The sequence below is a fragment of the Plodia interpunctella genome, chromosome 27 (genome assembly GCF_027563975.2).
Source record: "Plodia interpunctella isolate USDA-ARS_2022_Savannah chromosome 27, ilPloInte3.2, whole genome shotgun sequence".
Lineage (NCBI taxonomy): Eukaryota > Metazoa > Arthropoda > Insecta > Lepidoptera > Pyralidae > Plodia > Plodia interpunctella.
Genome location: NC_071320.1, coordinates 5,053,175 through 5,072,326, shown reverse-complemented (window position 1 = coordinate 5,072,326; position 19,152 = coordinate 5,053,175). Strand labels below are relative to the sequence as shown.

Below are 19,152 nucleotides of genomic sequence, written 5' to 3'. Positions count from 1 at the left end.
CCAATTCGTAGGTGGACGATGTTTTTTTCGACGCCACCCGCTGCGGCGCCCCGCTGTGTTGCATTGAAATCGCATTTCTCTGAATTTTGTTTCGATCTAGAAAAGTGATCTTGGGGTGGCTTTTGGGACGGAAATTTATCGGTGTTTTCTCGATAAAAAAAGAAACCATCGCTTTTTTTTTAAATTTACAGAACTACTACTCAAGTATTTCGATACAACTCGCTAAAATTCACGTTGTAACCATTTTATTTGTAAATCGACGAATATTTCTAAACATTATTTATAGGATAGATTCAGATGATGATTGCCTATCTACGATACGTTACGATTGTATAATACAAAATATAATTTTCCGTACAAACAACAACAGTACAAAAGAATACAACTATGTATAAATATGGAGCAATGCCTTATTGGTAAGCAATCTCTTCCAGCCTATCTAGCTAGATAGGATTTTTAAAAAGTCTTGAAAACTATTGTGTGCTGAATTATCAAGATGACTTTTGATAAATAACTACATATATTTATTTAATTAATTGAGTGCTTCCATAAAGTCAACAAACATAGCGAAGGCACTGAATGAACCACTCGAGTTTAAAGTCCTCACGACAATATTTGTAAACATAACAGTGAGGAGCAGGAAATTGATTAGTTTGTAATGTATTGCAGCTTTTTAGACCCAATTATATAGTATAGGGGTAGTTTTATAAATGGATTGGGTAATTTCGTATTATAGACCTACGGTGTAAAACGGTCAAGAATAATTTTGTAGCAATTTATAAATAATAGGTACTTTCGAAAATGACAACTTAAGAAAGTTATCGAAAAGTCTAATCTCACTATTGTCAACTAACTCATAAGTATTAAAATGAATAAATGTTAAAAGTTTAAAGTCCAACATCAAGGATAACTAGGACAGCGTTTACATCCCGAAATCAGCCTGAAAGCGAATCACCAAGATGCAACTAGCCAATATACATTTCTTTAAACAAATCAACGAAATTAGTTCAAAGCATAATCTGACTGATAACCCTCTGTAACATGATGATAGAAAATCATCCAATTGTATGCAATAATTATATGTTCAATACTTGATTTAAACCGATCCCTAACTACACAAACCTAGCAATCTCCCAATTCACTTAATTAACGTCGATTGTGTGTATCGACATTATAATTGCGTCAACGATTCTGTCAACAAGCGTCATGCAACCCTACGCGTCCGCATGCGTTACTTCTGGACCGCCGCGTTGCGCCACTCCGCTGAGCAAATATTCATTTTAATTGTCCTCAATATCGCTACAATTTAGGGTTACGTCTCCCGCTGAAAAAACAACGTGTTCACAAACTTTTGGACCCTTATTTCATAGCACAAAAGCTCTTTTTACTTTAGCACATTCATTTTTTTGTCAATTTGCCTCAATCACAGCTCTTTTGTGGAGTTAAGTGGTTGCAGGTGTATTGTTGAGTAAAGAAGGGTTGGTTTCGCCAAGTTCGATTTCTCCCAATCACATTCACCCTCATATGATTTTATCTACGATACAATGTTCAATAAATTAATGGTCAACAAAAAGTTTTATTGGCTCTCGTATCGAAGCGGCATTAAATCTTCTACTGACATGATAAGGGAATTAATAATTCTGTCCCCAAAAAGCAGCGAAGTCTTCGCCCCGATACGAATCAATAAACAAAATCACGAGCGCCGGAAATCCGAGCGTAGTCCGAGATGCATTTCCATCTTTCACCGTCTTTTCACCCTCCGAATAACATCCCTAAAGTTCGTTAGCCGTCCTTGTTTTCGCGTTAGTGTGAGGGGGATGTATAACCACCAAGGCGCTTGCGCGGAACAACCCCTCATGAGCATCGGAGAAGGTTGATAGTGCGAAGCGCGGGATCCTGGCGTGTTGCCGGGCAGCCTCAACATTCCTCTGTGGACCGTCCGCGGAAGCGGAGGTCCCACTCTCTCACCCCCAGGTCATAGCCACTGCATTCCTGCACAGCACTCAATAAACTTTGGTGCACCTCAAGGACCCATTCTAAGCCCAACATTAACCATAACTCCAATAGTTGAAAATTTTGAATCGAAACCAACCAGGGTGTGAGAGAGTGAGAGAGTCCAGTATTAATTTAAAGTGGGAACGAGACGACGCGATGGCTCGCCGCTTCCAGCCGAGGTAAGTGCCCGCAAAGCCACGTGTTAAAACTTTTGGTTTCCTGTTCAGGTGGTCATGAAACTTGCCGGGATTCGTTCATTTCGTCGAAAGCCATTGTTGCTTTTTGAAGCACAATTTTAGTTTTAATGTAAACAATGTTTACTGAAATGCCCACTTGTAAGTTTTGAATGTAATTTAGCTTCGTTCCTGTTGGAAACCAACGTTGGTCCGTAAATTTGCGTAACTTCACTATTCACAAGTTTAAACTCCACAAGTTTAAACTTGTGAAGTTTGTAATGCCTACTTATAGTTCAATATTATTTGGTTTTGCCATTATATTTAGTTGCTTTTTCACTTATAATGTCAATGACTTTATCAATCATGTCTTTATTATCGCTTTTCATGACAGTAGCCATTATACTGTTGTAACATAAAAGGCTTTATCTATTAGCTAATGTGTTATGTTATCTGTTATATTTTTGTATCCTAAAAGGTAATCAATATAGATTTGGCTAAAGTCACTTATCAAATATAGTTCAACTTGTTTTATCTAAATCTAAATCTAAAAGATTACTTCTTTGAGGTGTAACCTCAAAGAAGTAATCTTTTAGATATTTTTTTGATGCAATCAATTTAATGAATTAATAAGATTATTGTTTTCTATTTTAACATTAATCACTCAACAATCGATTTTTGTCAGTCTGTTGATATCTGTCGAGACAGTTGAAAGATATTTTTTAAATGCGCTATGTGATATGTTTTCTTAATGTATGGCTGAGGATAGACAGAAATAGAAGACGCTCCACCGATAAGAACGTTCTGTCTCAAATCATAACACGTATGTAGTAAGTTTTTTATCACAAAAAATCAGCCACTAAGAAGGTCTCCTGCTCAAACACACGAACAAGATTAAAGCAAAGATCGAAGCTCACAGTAATACTTTGTGATGAGAATTAAACGCAATTTCTTTTTCGCGATTTTTCCGTTTAATATATTTTTTGTTAGAACTACTTCAAATTTGGTATTTATCTAATTGATATCCATGGAGGAATCATTAGCTTCCATGTCCTATCTCAGAACCTTCTTTCGAGCTCAATTTCGTTTTCAACTCCAAATGTATCGACATCCCGCTTGTAATTAGGTCTGCATCAAACGAATCCTCTTATTAGAATAATTCTGTCATTCACAAACACTGCACGTCATCGCAGTATGATTACACCTCGTTAGAACTCTGTTAAGGGTCGGTAAAGACCGCCCGCGGATCGCCCTCAGCTCCCTCTGTTATAATTAAATTATTGGGAGATACATCGTCTGTATTATCAGCACGATACTTGCTTAGGTTTTTAGTTGTATTAACTAAGTCGCCTGTATAATTATTTAAGTCATATCAATCATCTATTGATAGCCCACTGCGCTCGTAAATTTAAGGTGGTGTTGTAGTAACACAGTCATTAATTTATAAAGTACTATTCAAAGAATATAGATACGTCTAGAATAAACCATAAAAAAGTACGCTGAATGTTGGTCGATGTTGTCATTATTGAAGTCGATCTAAGTTATTTTATTCTTTCATATTAATTGAAAATCATTTTTCTCATCTTCTCCAAACGTCCTTCCATCCTTACATTCCTTACTTCCTCCTTATCCTTATGAACTAACCTCAACGTCATAAAGTCGTCATTATGTAAGGTTTCACTAACTATTCAACCTCTAGAAGACACCTCAGTTAATATAATAAAATTAAAAATGATATTTTTTTATGAGACTTTAGGTCTCCAACCCCCATTTCCATACTGTATACTGCTCATTAACTTGATGTTTATCGTTTTATATACTTTTTTGTAATCAATATTACGTCTTCGTCTTGCGTCAGTGCTAAATTTAATCCTCAATTTCCTTCAACAATTTGAATATCCTCATCTGAATGTTCTCTAATCATTTCGTTAGCATCGATTTGCCCCTCGGGACTTCCAGCAGCGATGATAGCAATTGATTGATCGTTTCTACAGATGATGCTGCTAATTTGTCCCGAGCCGAATTGATCGTTGTTTAGCAAACAGATTGGGTTGTTGGCATTCAAATTGAGAAAAATCGACGTCTTATGTTCAGGGGTTGATTTGTGTGTAAGTTTTCCTTGTTTCCTATAAATTTAATTAGCTTTCTCTTCCTTTGTCTTCCGTTTTCAGCTTAATCGAGTCAAAGACTATTTCGTTGTCATTGTCGTCTAAAACAAAATAATTGATTGTTATTATACTAATATCATATTCTTCACTTCGTCATCATAATTTTCTCCACGCTTTTCTACCAAACTACCTCCCCGTAATCTTCAAGTGTGTGGTAAAAATGGCCCCTAATCGCATAATCGTATATTATGTTAAAATCACTATCCTCCCCCTAGAGCGACCCTAATTCGCTAATTGAATGCTATCGGATGTCGCCGGACACCGTGACGGCATCCGGCGTGGACCGGAAGTGCAATATGGCGAACGGTATGTGCTCCTTCATTATTATTATCATGTTATATGATTGATGATACTGAGGTTTGGCTTTTATTTTCATATTTTCGATATTTATCATCTATACATTTGGGATATAATCTATGGTATGCATTAACCATTATTTTGAGTAACTCTTCCTTCACTTTAATTGTTGTCCTGACTTCTTTCTTGTCGTATATCGTTCATTATTTGTTTTTTGAAACGTATCGTCTTTTTGAAGTGTACTACAATTTCAATACCTTTTGTTACTACATTTACAAAGATATCTTAATTTGTATTTTCTTTATATACAACATATTCTCAGAGTACATAACCGCTGACCACACCCACATCTCCCTCTTGTTCATTCTCCTTAAGAGTGAGCGAGACAGCATTATTCCGGCGCCAGACATTGCGGCGCCGGAGTCTATCGATTCCCCCCTCCTCCTAAAGTTTTTTAGAGGGGGTTGACGCATGCGCAAAACTTGTTTGTCGCAATGGATTTATGGATTTTTTGGTTTATGCTCAGCCATTTGAGGTATTAATCTATCATCTAAGCAATAAATCCTCAGGTTTATGATTGAAACCTCTATTTTTCTCTTATTTATTGAAGTTATACTCAAGTTATCCATGAATATATTCTCTTATATCTTCATCATCTTATTCTTCATCGACAAGTCTTTATAGACCATTACAGTGGGAAGAGTCACTATAAAAAAATATTTTATTACGTATTGCATACTTTATATTTTCTTCAATCATAATTTATCAATATGTCTGATATTTTTATATTGTAACAGCGTTATCGGATGACAATAGCTTTCTAAAAATTTTCATAATAATGTCAACACGCACTGTTTTCTCTCCATCATTTTCCTCGACAAAATTTTCGTAATTTGACACTATAATAGCATCCGATTCAGGATGGTTACCATCTCAACCCTTTTGGTCATTGTCTGTCTGTCTTGTCTCTGTATCTATTATCGTTGTCGTCAAGGGTGTGTCAGTGCGGTTAATTTGATAGTTCTTTGTTTGGGTTTTGTCACTTACGGATGATATTGTCTAGTTTTGTTATAGATTTTGTTTTATATCCGTGCACTATGATTATGTATCGGTGGGTTTTCTCTTGTTTAATTCATGCCTTGCACTGAATCTAAAATCTTTTAATCACTCCAAAAATGAATACTAAATAATCCGTAGATTACCGCATGTAATAGATATATTTTTCTAAAAATTCGGACGTTTTTATTTTTAAATTTTCGTAATTGTGTCTCTAATATTAAACAAATTAAATATTTGTGTTTTAAAAAAAAATGTCATTTTTGCTACAAACTTCTTTCAATTATGTCCATGCAGTAAACCGTAAATTTCCTTCATTGGCAGCTGCCAAGATGCACCTTCTGGTCATGCTTATCAAGAAAACTGAACCGACGACGTAGAAAATGTACACTCTGTAGGACAAGCGGAAGTAGATGAAATTTAACTTGCAAAATTTGATTACTGACAAACATAGGGACAGGGGCCTCTAAATAAAAGCTTGTGAAACCTGAGGTTTAAAGGAACTTTGTCTAGATAGATTAAAATCTAACCTTAAACAAAAATTGAAATTTAACCTTAAATTAAAATATAACCTATGAAGAATGATCTAAAGAATCTATCCAAAAACCAATTGTTATGTAAATGACAGCATAATTAATGACGTTTAATAAATCGACATGTCCATTATTGTCCATGGTTGACGGCAATGGGGTATTGAATGAAGAAGGAATAATTATTTGTTTAAATAAATAAATGACTCATATATATTTTTTGACGCTTTTACAGAAGATATCGAAATGCAATTCGCACTATTAATCTGAGTTCACACACGACTTTTAAACCAAGGATTCAGTACAGACAGGTGTAGTGTACCTTTTACGCAAGACATTGCAAGCCTCACCCCATATAATTCGGCACGCGTTTTATTACTCACAATACAAAAATGACTTTATGAGATGCTAACTGCTGCACAATTTATAACACGTAAGGCCCATAAACAGTTCCTTCCCCAACCCCACGGGAATCGAACCCACTGACCTGGCAGTGATGCGGCGCGACGCACCCAACGGAATATTTTGACACATGGCTCAGTCATTTTAATGGCAAGCATGGACGATTAAGCCGATGTCATATGGAAATGATGTGACGGGTATAGAGTGGGAAGATATTTTATAATATCTCTGTATATGAAGTGTATGTTTTCAAATAATCATATTTTATTGGAGGATTTGTGGTATCATAGAATCAAAGTTCATAATTTAAACCAAAATGTTTATAGGAATTACATTTTTGCTGCAAGTTTTTATTTACGTCAAAGAGATCATGTGGCATTAGACTCGTAACACCAAATACAGTATACTATTGAGAAGTTAAATTTAAATAATGTTTTATTATAAGTTATTTTTATATTTACGGCAAATGAATTAACATTAGCGGTTAGCATTCTATAAATCATAATTGGTTTATTATATTTCCCGTATTATCCTTGTGATAAATACTTTATTATTTAATTGCAGCGGAAAATATTTGTATTGATAACGGAGTTTGCAGGAAATACTTATTAGTTCATTGTGCAATTAATTAGTTCCAATAATTTATATTTGATGTTATTGGACAGTTTTGTTGTAGAGTTGTGTAATAGTAATTATGGTTCAAACTGCATATTAACCAAAATTTGGTTAAGTTTAGACGCCTAGAAAATTAGTAAGATTTTCAGCCCTAACTCTACTAAAACGTCAATATAGCTCTCAAGTAAGTAAAAGTAATAAAGTCGTCCAGATAATCAAATAACCTCTTCTCTCATATTGCACATTAACATTCCAACAATCTCCACCCCACGAACTCGGACGTTATGGAGGCCGAAAACGAGTTTGTATGCAAAAATGCACGCAATAACTCTCACCCGTTATGGCTATGAGCTTTTTAATGAGTATGAGCGAATTTGATGGAAAGCTTTACACAGATTGAAATGGACCTCTTGTGGTGGTCCGAAAGTTTAATTTTGATTGACTTGTTTTATTCCTTAGGTTTATGGAAATCGTAGAATTCCTAATTTTGAATTTAGAGTCGTTAATTATTGTATTTTACTACGTATACACATGCATTATTAGAGGGGGATTTACCGGTATTACCCCCTCTAATAAGCAATGCAAGGCTTTATAAATGTGTAGGCAGAATTATTATTTTTTAAATTGCCTTTCCGTAAATTTTGAAAGCAACATTAGTCAATAACAATTTAGTAAGCAAATCTACTCGCTATTATATTGATTTAAATTGGGGTGTATTTTGTTGATTTTTACTTAATGCTTAGTTATAAACTAAAACATTCATATTTTTCACTGATTGAAATGTATACATTTTCATACTCTAAAAATGTTAAGTGTATCGTGTAAATAAAATACCGATCCATTAAAATCCGGTTACGGACCGATGTTTATACTGCTTGACTGTTTGATATATGTTCTGGTACGTGGTTTTGTTTGAGCATTACCTACTGCCGCCCGCAGTTCTGTCTACCTATATTTAAATACACTGTATCTTTCTCTCTATAATCTCTGCATGTTCCCGGTTGTAAAGAAACCTTTAAATTTTGAAGATTCGGCTGTGATTTTATAACCGGCCGCCTACTATACTCTTTGTTACACCAATATGAAGTATAGAATAATACAGAAAGGCGAACTTATCGCCAATGCGATATCTTCCAGTCAACCTAAGTGCGGGAGTAATGAAAGATGAGAGAGAGGCGTTGGCGCAGCAAAAAAAAAAATGAATACATATAATGTAGTATTTAGAGGTAGTTGGTGGCTTTACCTTTTTTCTCTTCCACTTGTCTCTGTCTATTGCAAACTCTGGCCATTTGGATAGGCGTTTATCATAATCTATTGTCAAAAATTACAGTCACGCCAATAACTCGCATCATTAATATAGTGCATGAGCGAGTGCATAATTCTCATCAGAGTTCACAAAGGTCACCTTATTTGTGATTTGTTATCTATAAATAGTTTTGTTACTTAGCTAAGTCTACACTATCGCATTAACTGTAACGGTAGTTGTAGCTAATAAATAAGTAAATATACACAAACTCTTAATGGCGATACGTAGAATAGTTTTAAACGGTAATACAAACGAGGATTTTGTCGAAATCGGAGTTCCAAAAATAAAATCTGGAACGTTGGACTCATGAATGGACGGAACAGCGCTGTTTGCCGAATAAAGCTATTTGTCCACTGTACGGCGACCGTATCGCCGGATCCGACATCCGACAAACCGGACCGAAGAAGCCGCCTTATGAAAATTATTTAAAACTTTACGGTCCATACATTTTATTACAAATTTTAATTAAAAAACATTAAGGTTATTGCTAACATTGGTATTAAAGTTTTATTCAAGTCGCCTAAAGCATATGATATGACTTTTACTACTACCTATAGCGCCATGTGCCATCTAATCGGCGCATACATACAGTAAACTAAATAATCGACCATTGCACAGGTTTCCTTACGATATTTTCCTTCATCGAAAGCAAATATAGAGCAAACTATTACTATACTTACACGAGTTAGATTTATATATAAACTCGTACCACGAGTAGGATTCGAACATGGAACTTTACGAAGCCGCCTATACATTTCACACTTGACTGACAGCGTGGACAAATATTCATAGTAATATTGCTCGCTACTTCGGTCCGGTTTTTTATTGGACGCCGGATCCGGCGAGACGGATGAAGTGGACAAACGATCTAAAACTAAAAACTCTAGACGTGACTAATTTATACAATGTTTACACGGGTTACAACATAGATGAATGTCATTTTGAAAGATTTACCTGTCTTGACGTTTTAAAAATAACCAGGCTGGTTAGTATTTCTTCGAGTGGAGTGAATCATTGGCCAAAAATAAAATATTTACGATGGTACTATTCTGTCAGCGATCACTCAAGACTTTTGTGCTATAAATAAGTACGTATATATATATATACAAGATACGCACGAAACATATAACTCTTTCTTTTCAGTCGGGTAAATACTGAAAGTAGCCTTGCCCCTGGCAGAAAAGGCAAATCCAAGCAGTGCTGGCTTGATGTAGTCGATGAGTATATGCGTTGTAAGATCAGCAACAGACAGATATATGAAAGAAATAAAGAAAAAACGTTTATTTGCTCAAACATATTAGTACATATAGCACAGTACAAATAAAAACAAATGTAATGCTTGAGACAAAACGGTCTCCGCTCAGCATATGCCGTGGTGTGAGCCACGGCGCTGGTCTTCCGCGGATGCCATAAATAAAACAAACAGAAATAATAATATCGTTATATCTTTCGTTTAGCTCACAAGAAAAGAAAGCAAAGAAACTGGACAGAGCGCCAATCTTTTCCCTCAACGTATGTCTAGTTTTACAATGCCTATCCTGCCCATCAACCAAACAAGGAAATTGCATTAGCGATGTGTCTGGTTTTGCGCTCATTTATGTTTGAATACTTTGTTGCATTGTAACATTGTGAGTCCTTTGTAAATGGTAAAATAATTAGCTCATCTATCTATCATGAGATAGGTTGGGAAGTTATTTGGAATCCTATTTCAAAGATTAGTAATTGTGCAACTTTGACCATCGTAATATTAGGTTCTGGATAGATTTGTCTCTATGCAACTTTGGCTATCACAGCTCATTATTGCGTCTTGGTCCGGAAGAGACGCTTGCAACAATTTGTCGCACGCGCGTTGCCGACTTTGTGATCTAGTGTCGTTTGCTAAATCTTCCTTTAGAACTACGAAACTTTGTAATAGTTCGGACGCACGTTTCTGTCAGCGATCAGTCACGCAGGCGCAGTGTATATATAAAACTACTGAAATAGTATGCGTCGCAGGTGGTAGGGCTCCGGACGGGTTACGACCGATCCACATTGAGTTATGAAATATACTTATATAGATTACTGTCTAAATATTTACAAATACTCTTGCCTTCCTCACCCGAGTACAGTTGCGTGGTTTTCTTTAGCCACAGTATTTATTTCACTTAACTACTTGTTTTCGCGTGACACGAAACCGTTTGGTAAACCACCAGTCCTCTGGTCGATGACATTGTTTGGGTCACGGGGAAGCGATGAGACTGACAGGACCGTAGGAAATGGCTGAGGTCTATACCCAGCAGTGGGTTGATGTAAGCTGGGAATATGAGCAACATGTTTTATCATTACATAGTATAAAACAAAAAAAAAACTCTGTCCCTGTGTATGTTTACATCTATAAAAGTACGCAACAGATTTTGTAACGGGGTCTTTTTATTGATAGAGTAAAGACACACATTTAAATTAAAAATTATCTAACTTAAAAATAATTTATAAATACTTATAAATCAAAAATATCTAAAGAAGGCCCCTAGGCATGAGGTGCCCATCACACAGGCAGCATTCTAATTGCAATGGAATATAGCATAAAATTTCAAATAATTCATAATAACATTCATAATATTGCACCGCTCGCTAGTTGTATTATAATGATGAATTTTCTTCTTCCTCAGGTACCAATTGACGCGATCACACCGCAAGCACCGTCGCCAACGTGACGCGGCATCAGGGAGCGCGTGGAGAGAGCGCTGCAGTTCAACTGGAGGCGACTGATTGCCGACACACCGGTGAGTGCTTATTCCTTGTCGCATCTACACGAAGTCTTATACCAGCTCCACGCTGTCGCCGAACTCAGACACATGACGACGCGAATATTGCGTAATTTTTATGATAGGTTTTTTTACCGCAACGAAGAATCCGCCAAAGTTTGGCCAACTGTTCGACGAAAGTGTCGAGCCGGCATTATACCGTGTGTTGTTGTGGCCTAAGTAGAATACTGTGTACTATTTAGAAATGTATTAATAGGCGCTGAATATGGAAAAAGAATTTATTTTAAGTTAATACAAAGTGCGCCATATTTCCTCCGGTTAAGCAGTAAATGTTGACGTAGCGGCCAACTCCAAGTAGGCTTCGAAAAAAAAGGAAGAACAAGATGAGTGGTTTCAGTTCCGTCTCCCAAAACTCCCTCCGGGTCCGGTATTACCAGGCATTGTCGTAAGTTCTATTGAAAATAAAGTACATATAACATACATAGAAAAATATGTATATAATCTGAAACCATAAAAACCGAAGTCTTATAAGATACTTTGTCACAGACCCCAGAAAGGAGACGCCACCGCTCGTTTAGCCAGGAGCGTCCGCGGCGCAGAGCTAGCGCGCACTCCTTAGACCTAGATCCAGAAGACAGACCGCACCATACTGCTACTATACACAGGTACACTTCTTCATCTGTTTATGGCATGTGGAGTGGGCTAACGAACATGCAGCTTCCACTCTAGCAGTAGGTTGCTCATCCCTTACTTTATTATTTTACGATTTTGTGTTGGGAGTCGGTTCAATTTTCTTCAAATGAAATTTTGAGATAACCTATATAATTTAAAATTTAAATGTGACGTGATAAAGTGCCTGTGAAAGTCTAACTTCTGAATGCTTTGGACTTTAAGCAAAATTTAAATCGCCTCATTCGCTTATATTCCAGAGCCCACTCGCTAAAGAAAATGGCGACCCTCTCCTTGAAAATCTCGCTAGACGGCGGGAAAGTCGTGAAGACTATACAGTTCGAGCCGTCGACCACAGTGTACGACGCTTGCCGAGTCATACGCGAGAAAATATTGGAGGCGAACGTTAGCGAGCGTGAGTATTTGCAGTATATTTTTTGTAAATCCTAAGGAAGGTTTAGGTACATTCATTTTGGATGTACTCAGGTACATCCAAAATGAATATACCTAAACCTTCCTTCCTCAGGGAAGGCAGGATGGAAATTGTAAATATTTACGTGTTATAACTACTACTAAATGTACAAATATTTACAATTACGTAATTTAATGACATAATGAATAGATTATTCGATATAATGTTTTCCCCAACAGCCAAAGAGTACGGTCTCTTCCTCGCGTCAGAAGAAGACAACAAGAAGGGAATATGGCTGGAAGCGTCGCGCAGCTTGGACTACTACATGTTGAGGAACGGAGACGTGCTAGAGTACAATAAAAAGACCAGGAATCTCAGGGTCAGGATGTTGGACGGTGAGTTTTTTAGCTTCTTTTGGCAATATTGGGATTTTCTGTAATCTAAAAATGTTGGTCTACTCAATGAACTGAAGGTCTTTTCAGTAGTAAATGTTGGTCTACTCAGTAGACTGAAGGTCTTTTCAGTAGTAAATGTTGGTCTACTCAGTAGACTGAAGGTCTTTTCAGTAGTAAATGTTGGTCTACTCAGTAGACTGAAGGTCTTTTCAGTAGTCTAAAAGATCTATTCAGTAGACAACTTGGTCTAATAGATGCTGAGAATCAGAAAGCAAAGTAAGCTCCCAGTTAACCATCAGGAGAAACAGAGAAAGAAAGATACTATAACTTAAATAAATACTGCAACATGTTGTCACCAGGTACTGTGAAGACCCTACTCGTGGACGACAGCCAGATCGTGGCGAATTTGATGGTGGTTATATGCACCAAGATCGGCATCACCAATTATGATGAGTATGGCTTGGTGAGTAGATAGTTTTATTGTATATAATAGTAGGCGTTGTTGCCATGTTATCATGCGTGAGGTTCTCGATCATGGTGGAACTTCGCCAGGGGGGAAATGGTCCGCTCGATTCTCATATATTTTGGTTAATAACTGTTTTAATCTGCTATTCCATCCAAAATCAAATACTTGAGCAAATTATATGGATCACCAGATTTTTTTTTTCACGATTTCGGGGATACTTCCATACGAAAAGTAGTTCAGTATTACGAACTGGCCGTATAGACAAAATGTCCCCAGTGATCAAAAAGTCACCCTGTCATTAGGTCTCTTCATAATCGTGATGAATGAAGCTTGTTCTACACGATAGATTTTCTTTTCAGCAAGTGAATAAAAACTTTACACGTTTTCCACCGTCAGGTCCGTGAAGAGCAGAAAGAGGAGTGCGACCCGTGCGACAAGCCGCACTACGGTACACTGACCCTCAAGCGGCGGCACCACGACCGCGAGCGCGACGTCAAGATGGACCAGCTGAGGAAGAAGCTCCGAACTGACGATGAAGGTATACTTACTATAAGTGATAGGGCCAGGGCTGGTTACTTTTTGAAACCAATTCGCGGGTAAATATGTACATTGTTTTGAGCGTTTTCATTACAACATCACTCTGTCTAAAATATTTCGCTTACTATCTTGTCTTGAGGACCCAATGGCGTAGTGGTTAGCGCGCTCTGCCTGTGATAGTGGCGATTAAGACTCTCTCTCACAATGGTCGGTCATTGGATGGGTGACCAAAATTATCTTGAGCTTCGGAAGGCACATAAAGCTTTTGGACTCGGTTGTAATCAGTCGTTAAAACCCGCCAATCCGCAATAGGTCCGCGTGGTGGGTCACTGTGATTTGTGGCTATCTTGACCTCTTATTCATCAAGTTAAAACTACTTTCTCAATCGCACATTGACAGAACGAGACAATACATACTTTAGGTTCCCTTCTTTCCTTGATATAATTAAAACAATTGAACAACAATAGGATCGGCCGCGCGAGGATGTACCTTTCCAATGGTGAAATAATTTTTGAAATCGGTTCGGCAGTTTCGGAGATGCAAACTCACAACCGTCTTTTCATAATAATAGTATAGAAGTATATAGATGTGTAGGATCAACAATGAATATTAGTAATGTCCCGCAGTGAACTGGGTGGAGCCGGCCAAGACCCTGCGCGAACAAGGCATCGACGTGTCGGAGACGCTGCTGCTGCGCCGCAAGCTGTTCTTCTCCGACCGCAACGTGGACTCGCGCGACCCCGTGCAGCTCAACCTGCTCTATGTGCAGGCTAGAGACGCCATCTTGGATGGCACGCATCCTGTCACGCAGGACAAAGGTGACTAAACTCTTTTTAAATCAATTAATAAAATATAATGCGTTTATTTCAGGCATAGCTCATACTGTTAGTAATACAAAAACTTAAATTATATATTAGTAATAAACACGATAATTAATATTTATGTCTTGTCGAGCTGGATGCGTGTCCAGTGCAACATAATGCCACTGTCCACGTCCGGCCTCGCCGCCGCTGTCTGTCTTTTTAGGACGAGTTTAGGCTCCTTTTAGTATGAATTTAGGCTTCTATTAGGACGAATTTAGGCTCTTTAATACGATTTTAGTATGAATTTAAGTAGGGAAATTAAGTTTTACTTTAAGATAGAATTTAGCTCTGTTTATTTAGACGTTTAGACTTGAAAGGGATTGTATTGTAGGGGGAGATAAGACTCTTATTTTAGACGAATTTAGGCTCTTTTTAGGGAAAATTCAGAGTGTCTTTTAGGAAATCTGTTTCTATTTTAAAGTAAATTTTGGGTCTCTTTTAGGGAGAATTTAATTTTATGACAAATATAAAGTTCATGGTGTGTGTAGATTAACAAATGATATTATAAAACTCACGATTTGTCCCCAGCCTGCGAGTTTGCTGGGATACAATGCCAGATCCAGTTCGGAGATCACAAGGAAGACAAACATACACCCGGATTCCTTGAGTGAGTCATTTCAATCAATTCAATCTCCTACCTAACATAACACTTAATTCTGTTTATAAAGGGTAAAAAATAATTAAGGGCTGACGACACTGGTGGTTTATCAATCAATCAATCAATCAATCACGAGCACTGGATTTGGAATAACGAGTACTATGAAATAAATTTTAGTTCTCTACTCTATACCGACAGACTTTACATACATACCTAACTTTTTATTTTCTATATTTATCCTCAAAAACTTTTGACCTATATATTAGAGAACGCGCTATCAATGTCAGTCAGCCATATTTGTTTACATGAAAAGACTTAAATTTTTCTCATCCTTGACGTTGGCAAATTCATCGTTTTGGCAGAACGATGGAGCCATAACACAAAAAATAAAATCTTATCGAGTGTGTTACGAACACTGTTTTCAAATTATTTTATTTAAAAAGCAAAATACAGACTTGTCTTTGAGAAAGTGGTCTTCCCTCTCGCCTCAGTCCACTTTCAAATTATTTTATTCAAAAAGCAAAATGCTTGGTCTTTGAGGGCGGGGGACCCCTCGCCTCAGTGAACATATAACATCAATCACGTATCTCCCTCCAGCCTAAAGGAGTTCCTGCCGTCGTCGTACGTGAAGGTGAAGGGCATAGAGAAGAAGGTGTTCAAGGAGCACCGCAAGCACGCGGGGCTCAGTGAGCTCGACGCCAAAGTGCTGTACACCAAGAGCGCCAGGGACCTCAAGACCTACGGCGTGGCCTTCTTCTTGGTCAAGGTCACTCATCTATGCCAATCATACAACATCGTAGACAAATGTTTCTATTTATTTATTTGTTTATTAAGATACACATACAGACAAATTACATTTAAATTACATACGAATTATTTACAAATTAGTTACAAGTTACATACAAATTACATACAAATTACATACAAATTACATACAAATTACATACAAAATACATACAAAAATCATACAAATTACATATAAATTTCTTTTTTATACTTCAGAGCTATATACATTTATACATTACTGAACAAGTAAAGTGCCCAAATTTTGTTTACACAGCATGATCATTTAAAATGAGCCATTAACAGAACGTATAAGTACTCGGATAAAGTCACATCACTAACAAATAAGTAAGTTGATTAAAGGAAGATTCACAAAACAGCAGCTTGTACAGAATATTAGAAGATAAAACAATTGTAAAGCAAACTCTAGGGGAACAGCTTCATTATAGAATTTCCGAATTGCAATAAATGTAATGGAAATTGCTTTCAAATATAATAGCAATGTTTTAACGCCCACCCTGCGTTATAACTCCCTCTGTAACCGGGAAATATTAGAGAAAGAATAGCAATCTAAACACTATTGTAAATAAATAAATATTTTACACCCTATAAAAGATAGAAGTACCCACTATCGAACCTATTCACAGTGAGACGCAGCTGACCAATCACAGTGCGGCGTTGTCACTAATTAATTAGAAATAAACAAGATTTCTATTTAAACTATTTATTAGAACTGCACAGTAAAAAAAAAACGAAAACAATGCATTGCATTTGCATACACAGACCTACCGGATAAGCAAAAACTGAAGCTGTAAACTAATGGACAAAAATAAACTAATGTCATAACCTAATGCAGGCAAAGGTATTTGTTGCATACAGCCACACATATTAAAATTTACTCCCAACAGTCACGCGACGACAACCACATCGCACAAAACTACATAGATTATATTAACGGGACTTAAACTAACACGCGACGGACAAAACTAGACAATAAGGTCGGTGAAACGTCAGCAACATTGAATAAAAAAGGTTCGTGCTAAGTCCCGTTAATATAATTTATGTAGTTACTTCGCTTCGCTTCCGTGGAAATTTCTTAATAAAAGTTATGTGTTATTCCAGGTTATACTCTACCCGTGTAACCGAATGTTATAACAATCCGTCCAGTAGATTTTGCATGAAAGTTTAACAAACATACATCCTCACAAACTTTCGCACTTTAATATTAGTAGGATGTGTTCGAAACGCGAAAGTTTATTATTTCACACGTTTCCACAGGAAAAAATGAAAGGCAAGAACAAGTTGGTCCCCCGCTTACTCGGCGTGACCAAGGACTCTGTGCTCCGCCTGGACGAGAAGACCAAGGAGATCCTGCAGACCTGGCCGCTCACCACCGTGCGCCGCTGGTGCGCCAGCCCCAACACCTTCACCTTGGACTTCGGCGACTACAGGTCGGCACCAATTGATCTCAGACTAGCTGTTTGCCAGCGGCTTCGTCCGCTTTCATTTTCTTTTTTTCGTTTTGACATATTTTTTTGTGATTGTTTTTGTATTTGTATTGAAATTAAAATCAGTTGTTTTGTAAAGTGTACATTTTAAATGTGCAATGAAATTATAATGTCTGAAAATGAACATTATTTATTATTAAAACGCCCTCGGGAACAGTTTTTCCTTCGTATTGAAATGGATTGGGATAGTTGAAATAAAATGTCCAAAGCGCTTTTAAAATACCTAATAATTTTGTAACTCCCACGGGAAGAATAGTTTATTCCGGGATAAAAGCTATATCCTACTCTTAATTATATATTTGCGAAATTTCAAGAAGATGGTTGAATGGATAACGCGTGAAGAGGTAACAAACAAACATATGGTATTAAACGAGCGAGCCGTTAGTAATTCACTAATTTCTAACCTTAATGTTATTGCCCCAGCGACCAATACTACTCCGTCCAGACCACCGAAGCTGAACAGATCCTGCAAGTGATCGCGGGCTACATCGACATCATAGTTCGTAAACAGCGAGCAAAGGAACACCTCGGCATCGACGGCGATGAGGGCTCTGCTATGTTGGAAGACTCTGTGTCGCCATCTAGGTGAGTTTCGATAATCTTGTCTTTTTTAATTACCTCATTACATGCGTCTGCTCGGCGCTTATTGTTGTCAATAACTCGGGTTCTAAGCAACGTATCGCGATGAAATATATATTATATATATTTCATCGCGATACGTCTTATTATATGTATTTCATCCTATACCAGATTTTAAATTAGACCATATACTATACAACTGTGAAAACCGCATTTCCATTCAGCAGTGTTTCGAGTGATGCGCGAACAAACATACAGGCAAATAGACTAACCAAAATTCTAAATAACATTGCTTTGGCTTCTATTAGTCCCATAACGACCACTTATATTTATTTTTAACATTTCCTATGTACAGACAGATGTCTGTCTGTACATAGGAGATAATATGGGATACATACGTAATAATCAGGTTTATAGTGGGTGTATAACGATCTTCCGTACATACTAAGTTATGTGCGTGTGGTCTGAGGGCCCACTTCTTGAAATTCTGTGAAATTATTGTGAAAAATCACCTACACTCAAGTCTACTTTTTACCACACTGTCTATTTTGTGTCACATTGTCTCGTCTTCACATTTACTAAAACCATATAACTCCTAAATTAAATTGTGCGTTAATAACTTAAAGCGTCATCATAAAATTTTGTTCAAAAAACAAAATATAGCCCACTTACAGTTTTATTATATGTTTAGATCAGCGAACTCAATGCTAAAAGCATTGTGGCAAAACCAAAACTTTGACATGTAATTATTATAATTGTCCTCAGAGCCAACATAATCCAACACGACACGTTCAAATCGGGCAAAGTCAGTACGGAATCTGTCGCTAAGCCCGCGGTGCACCGGCCGGGAGCTGAAGGTGAGAATATTGCTTCATTTGTATCATGTCTCACTTCAAATATATTACATTCTCATACATACTTCTTCACATACTTGACATTGTGATGTATTATATGTTAAACGAAATAAGTTGTAAACACAAATTCAATGTTTGTCTTTATTATGTTTTTTTTTATCATTTTTCGTTTATTGTTGATTATATTACAATGTTTTGTTTA

General features: G+C 37.0%; 1 protein-coding gene across 11 annotated transcripts in view; it reads left to right on the top strand.

Annotated features, from left to right (window-relative positions):
* Positions 1–19,152, top strand: part of rhea — an 83,612-nt gene that overhangs the window by 492 nt on the left and 63,968 nt on the right. For all 11 annotated transcript variants that reach the window (XR_010370265.1, XR_008406010.2, XM_064436868.1 and 8 more), the window contains exons 2-13: positions 11,191–11,304; positions 11,833–11,951; positions 12,216–12,370; positions 12,607–12,762; positions 13,122–13,225; positions 13,625–13,766; positions 14,392–14,583; positions 15,157–15,235; positions 15,824–15,992; positions 17,288–17,460; positions 17,941–18,102; positions 18,862–18,953. Coding sequence is in view for 9 of the 11 variants with exons in the window: in XM_064436868.1 (XP_064292938.1) it covers positions 12,235–12,370; positions 12,607–12,762; positions 13,122–13,225; positions 13,625–13,766; positions 14,392–14,583; positions 15,157–15,235; positions 15,824–15,992; positions 17,288–17,460; positions 17,941–18,102; positions 18,862–18,953 (1,405 nt within the window). In the remaining 2 variants the exon portion in view is untranslated. The remainder of the gene's footprint in view (positions 1–11,190; positions 11,305–11,832; positions 11,952–12,215; positions 12,371–12,606; positions 12,763–13,121; positions 13,226–13,624; positions 13,767–14,391; positions 14,584–15,156; positions 15,236–15,823; positions 15,993–17,287; positions 17,461–17,940; positions 18,103–18,861; positions 18,954–19,152) is intronic.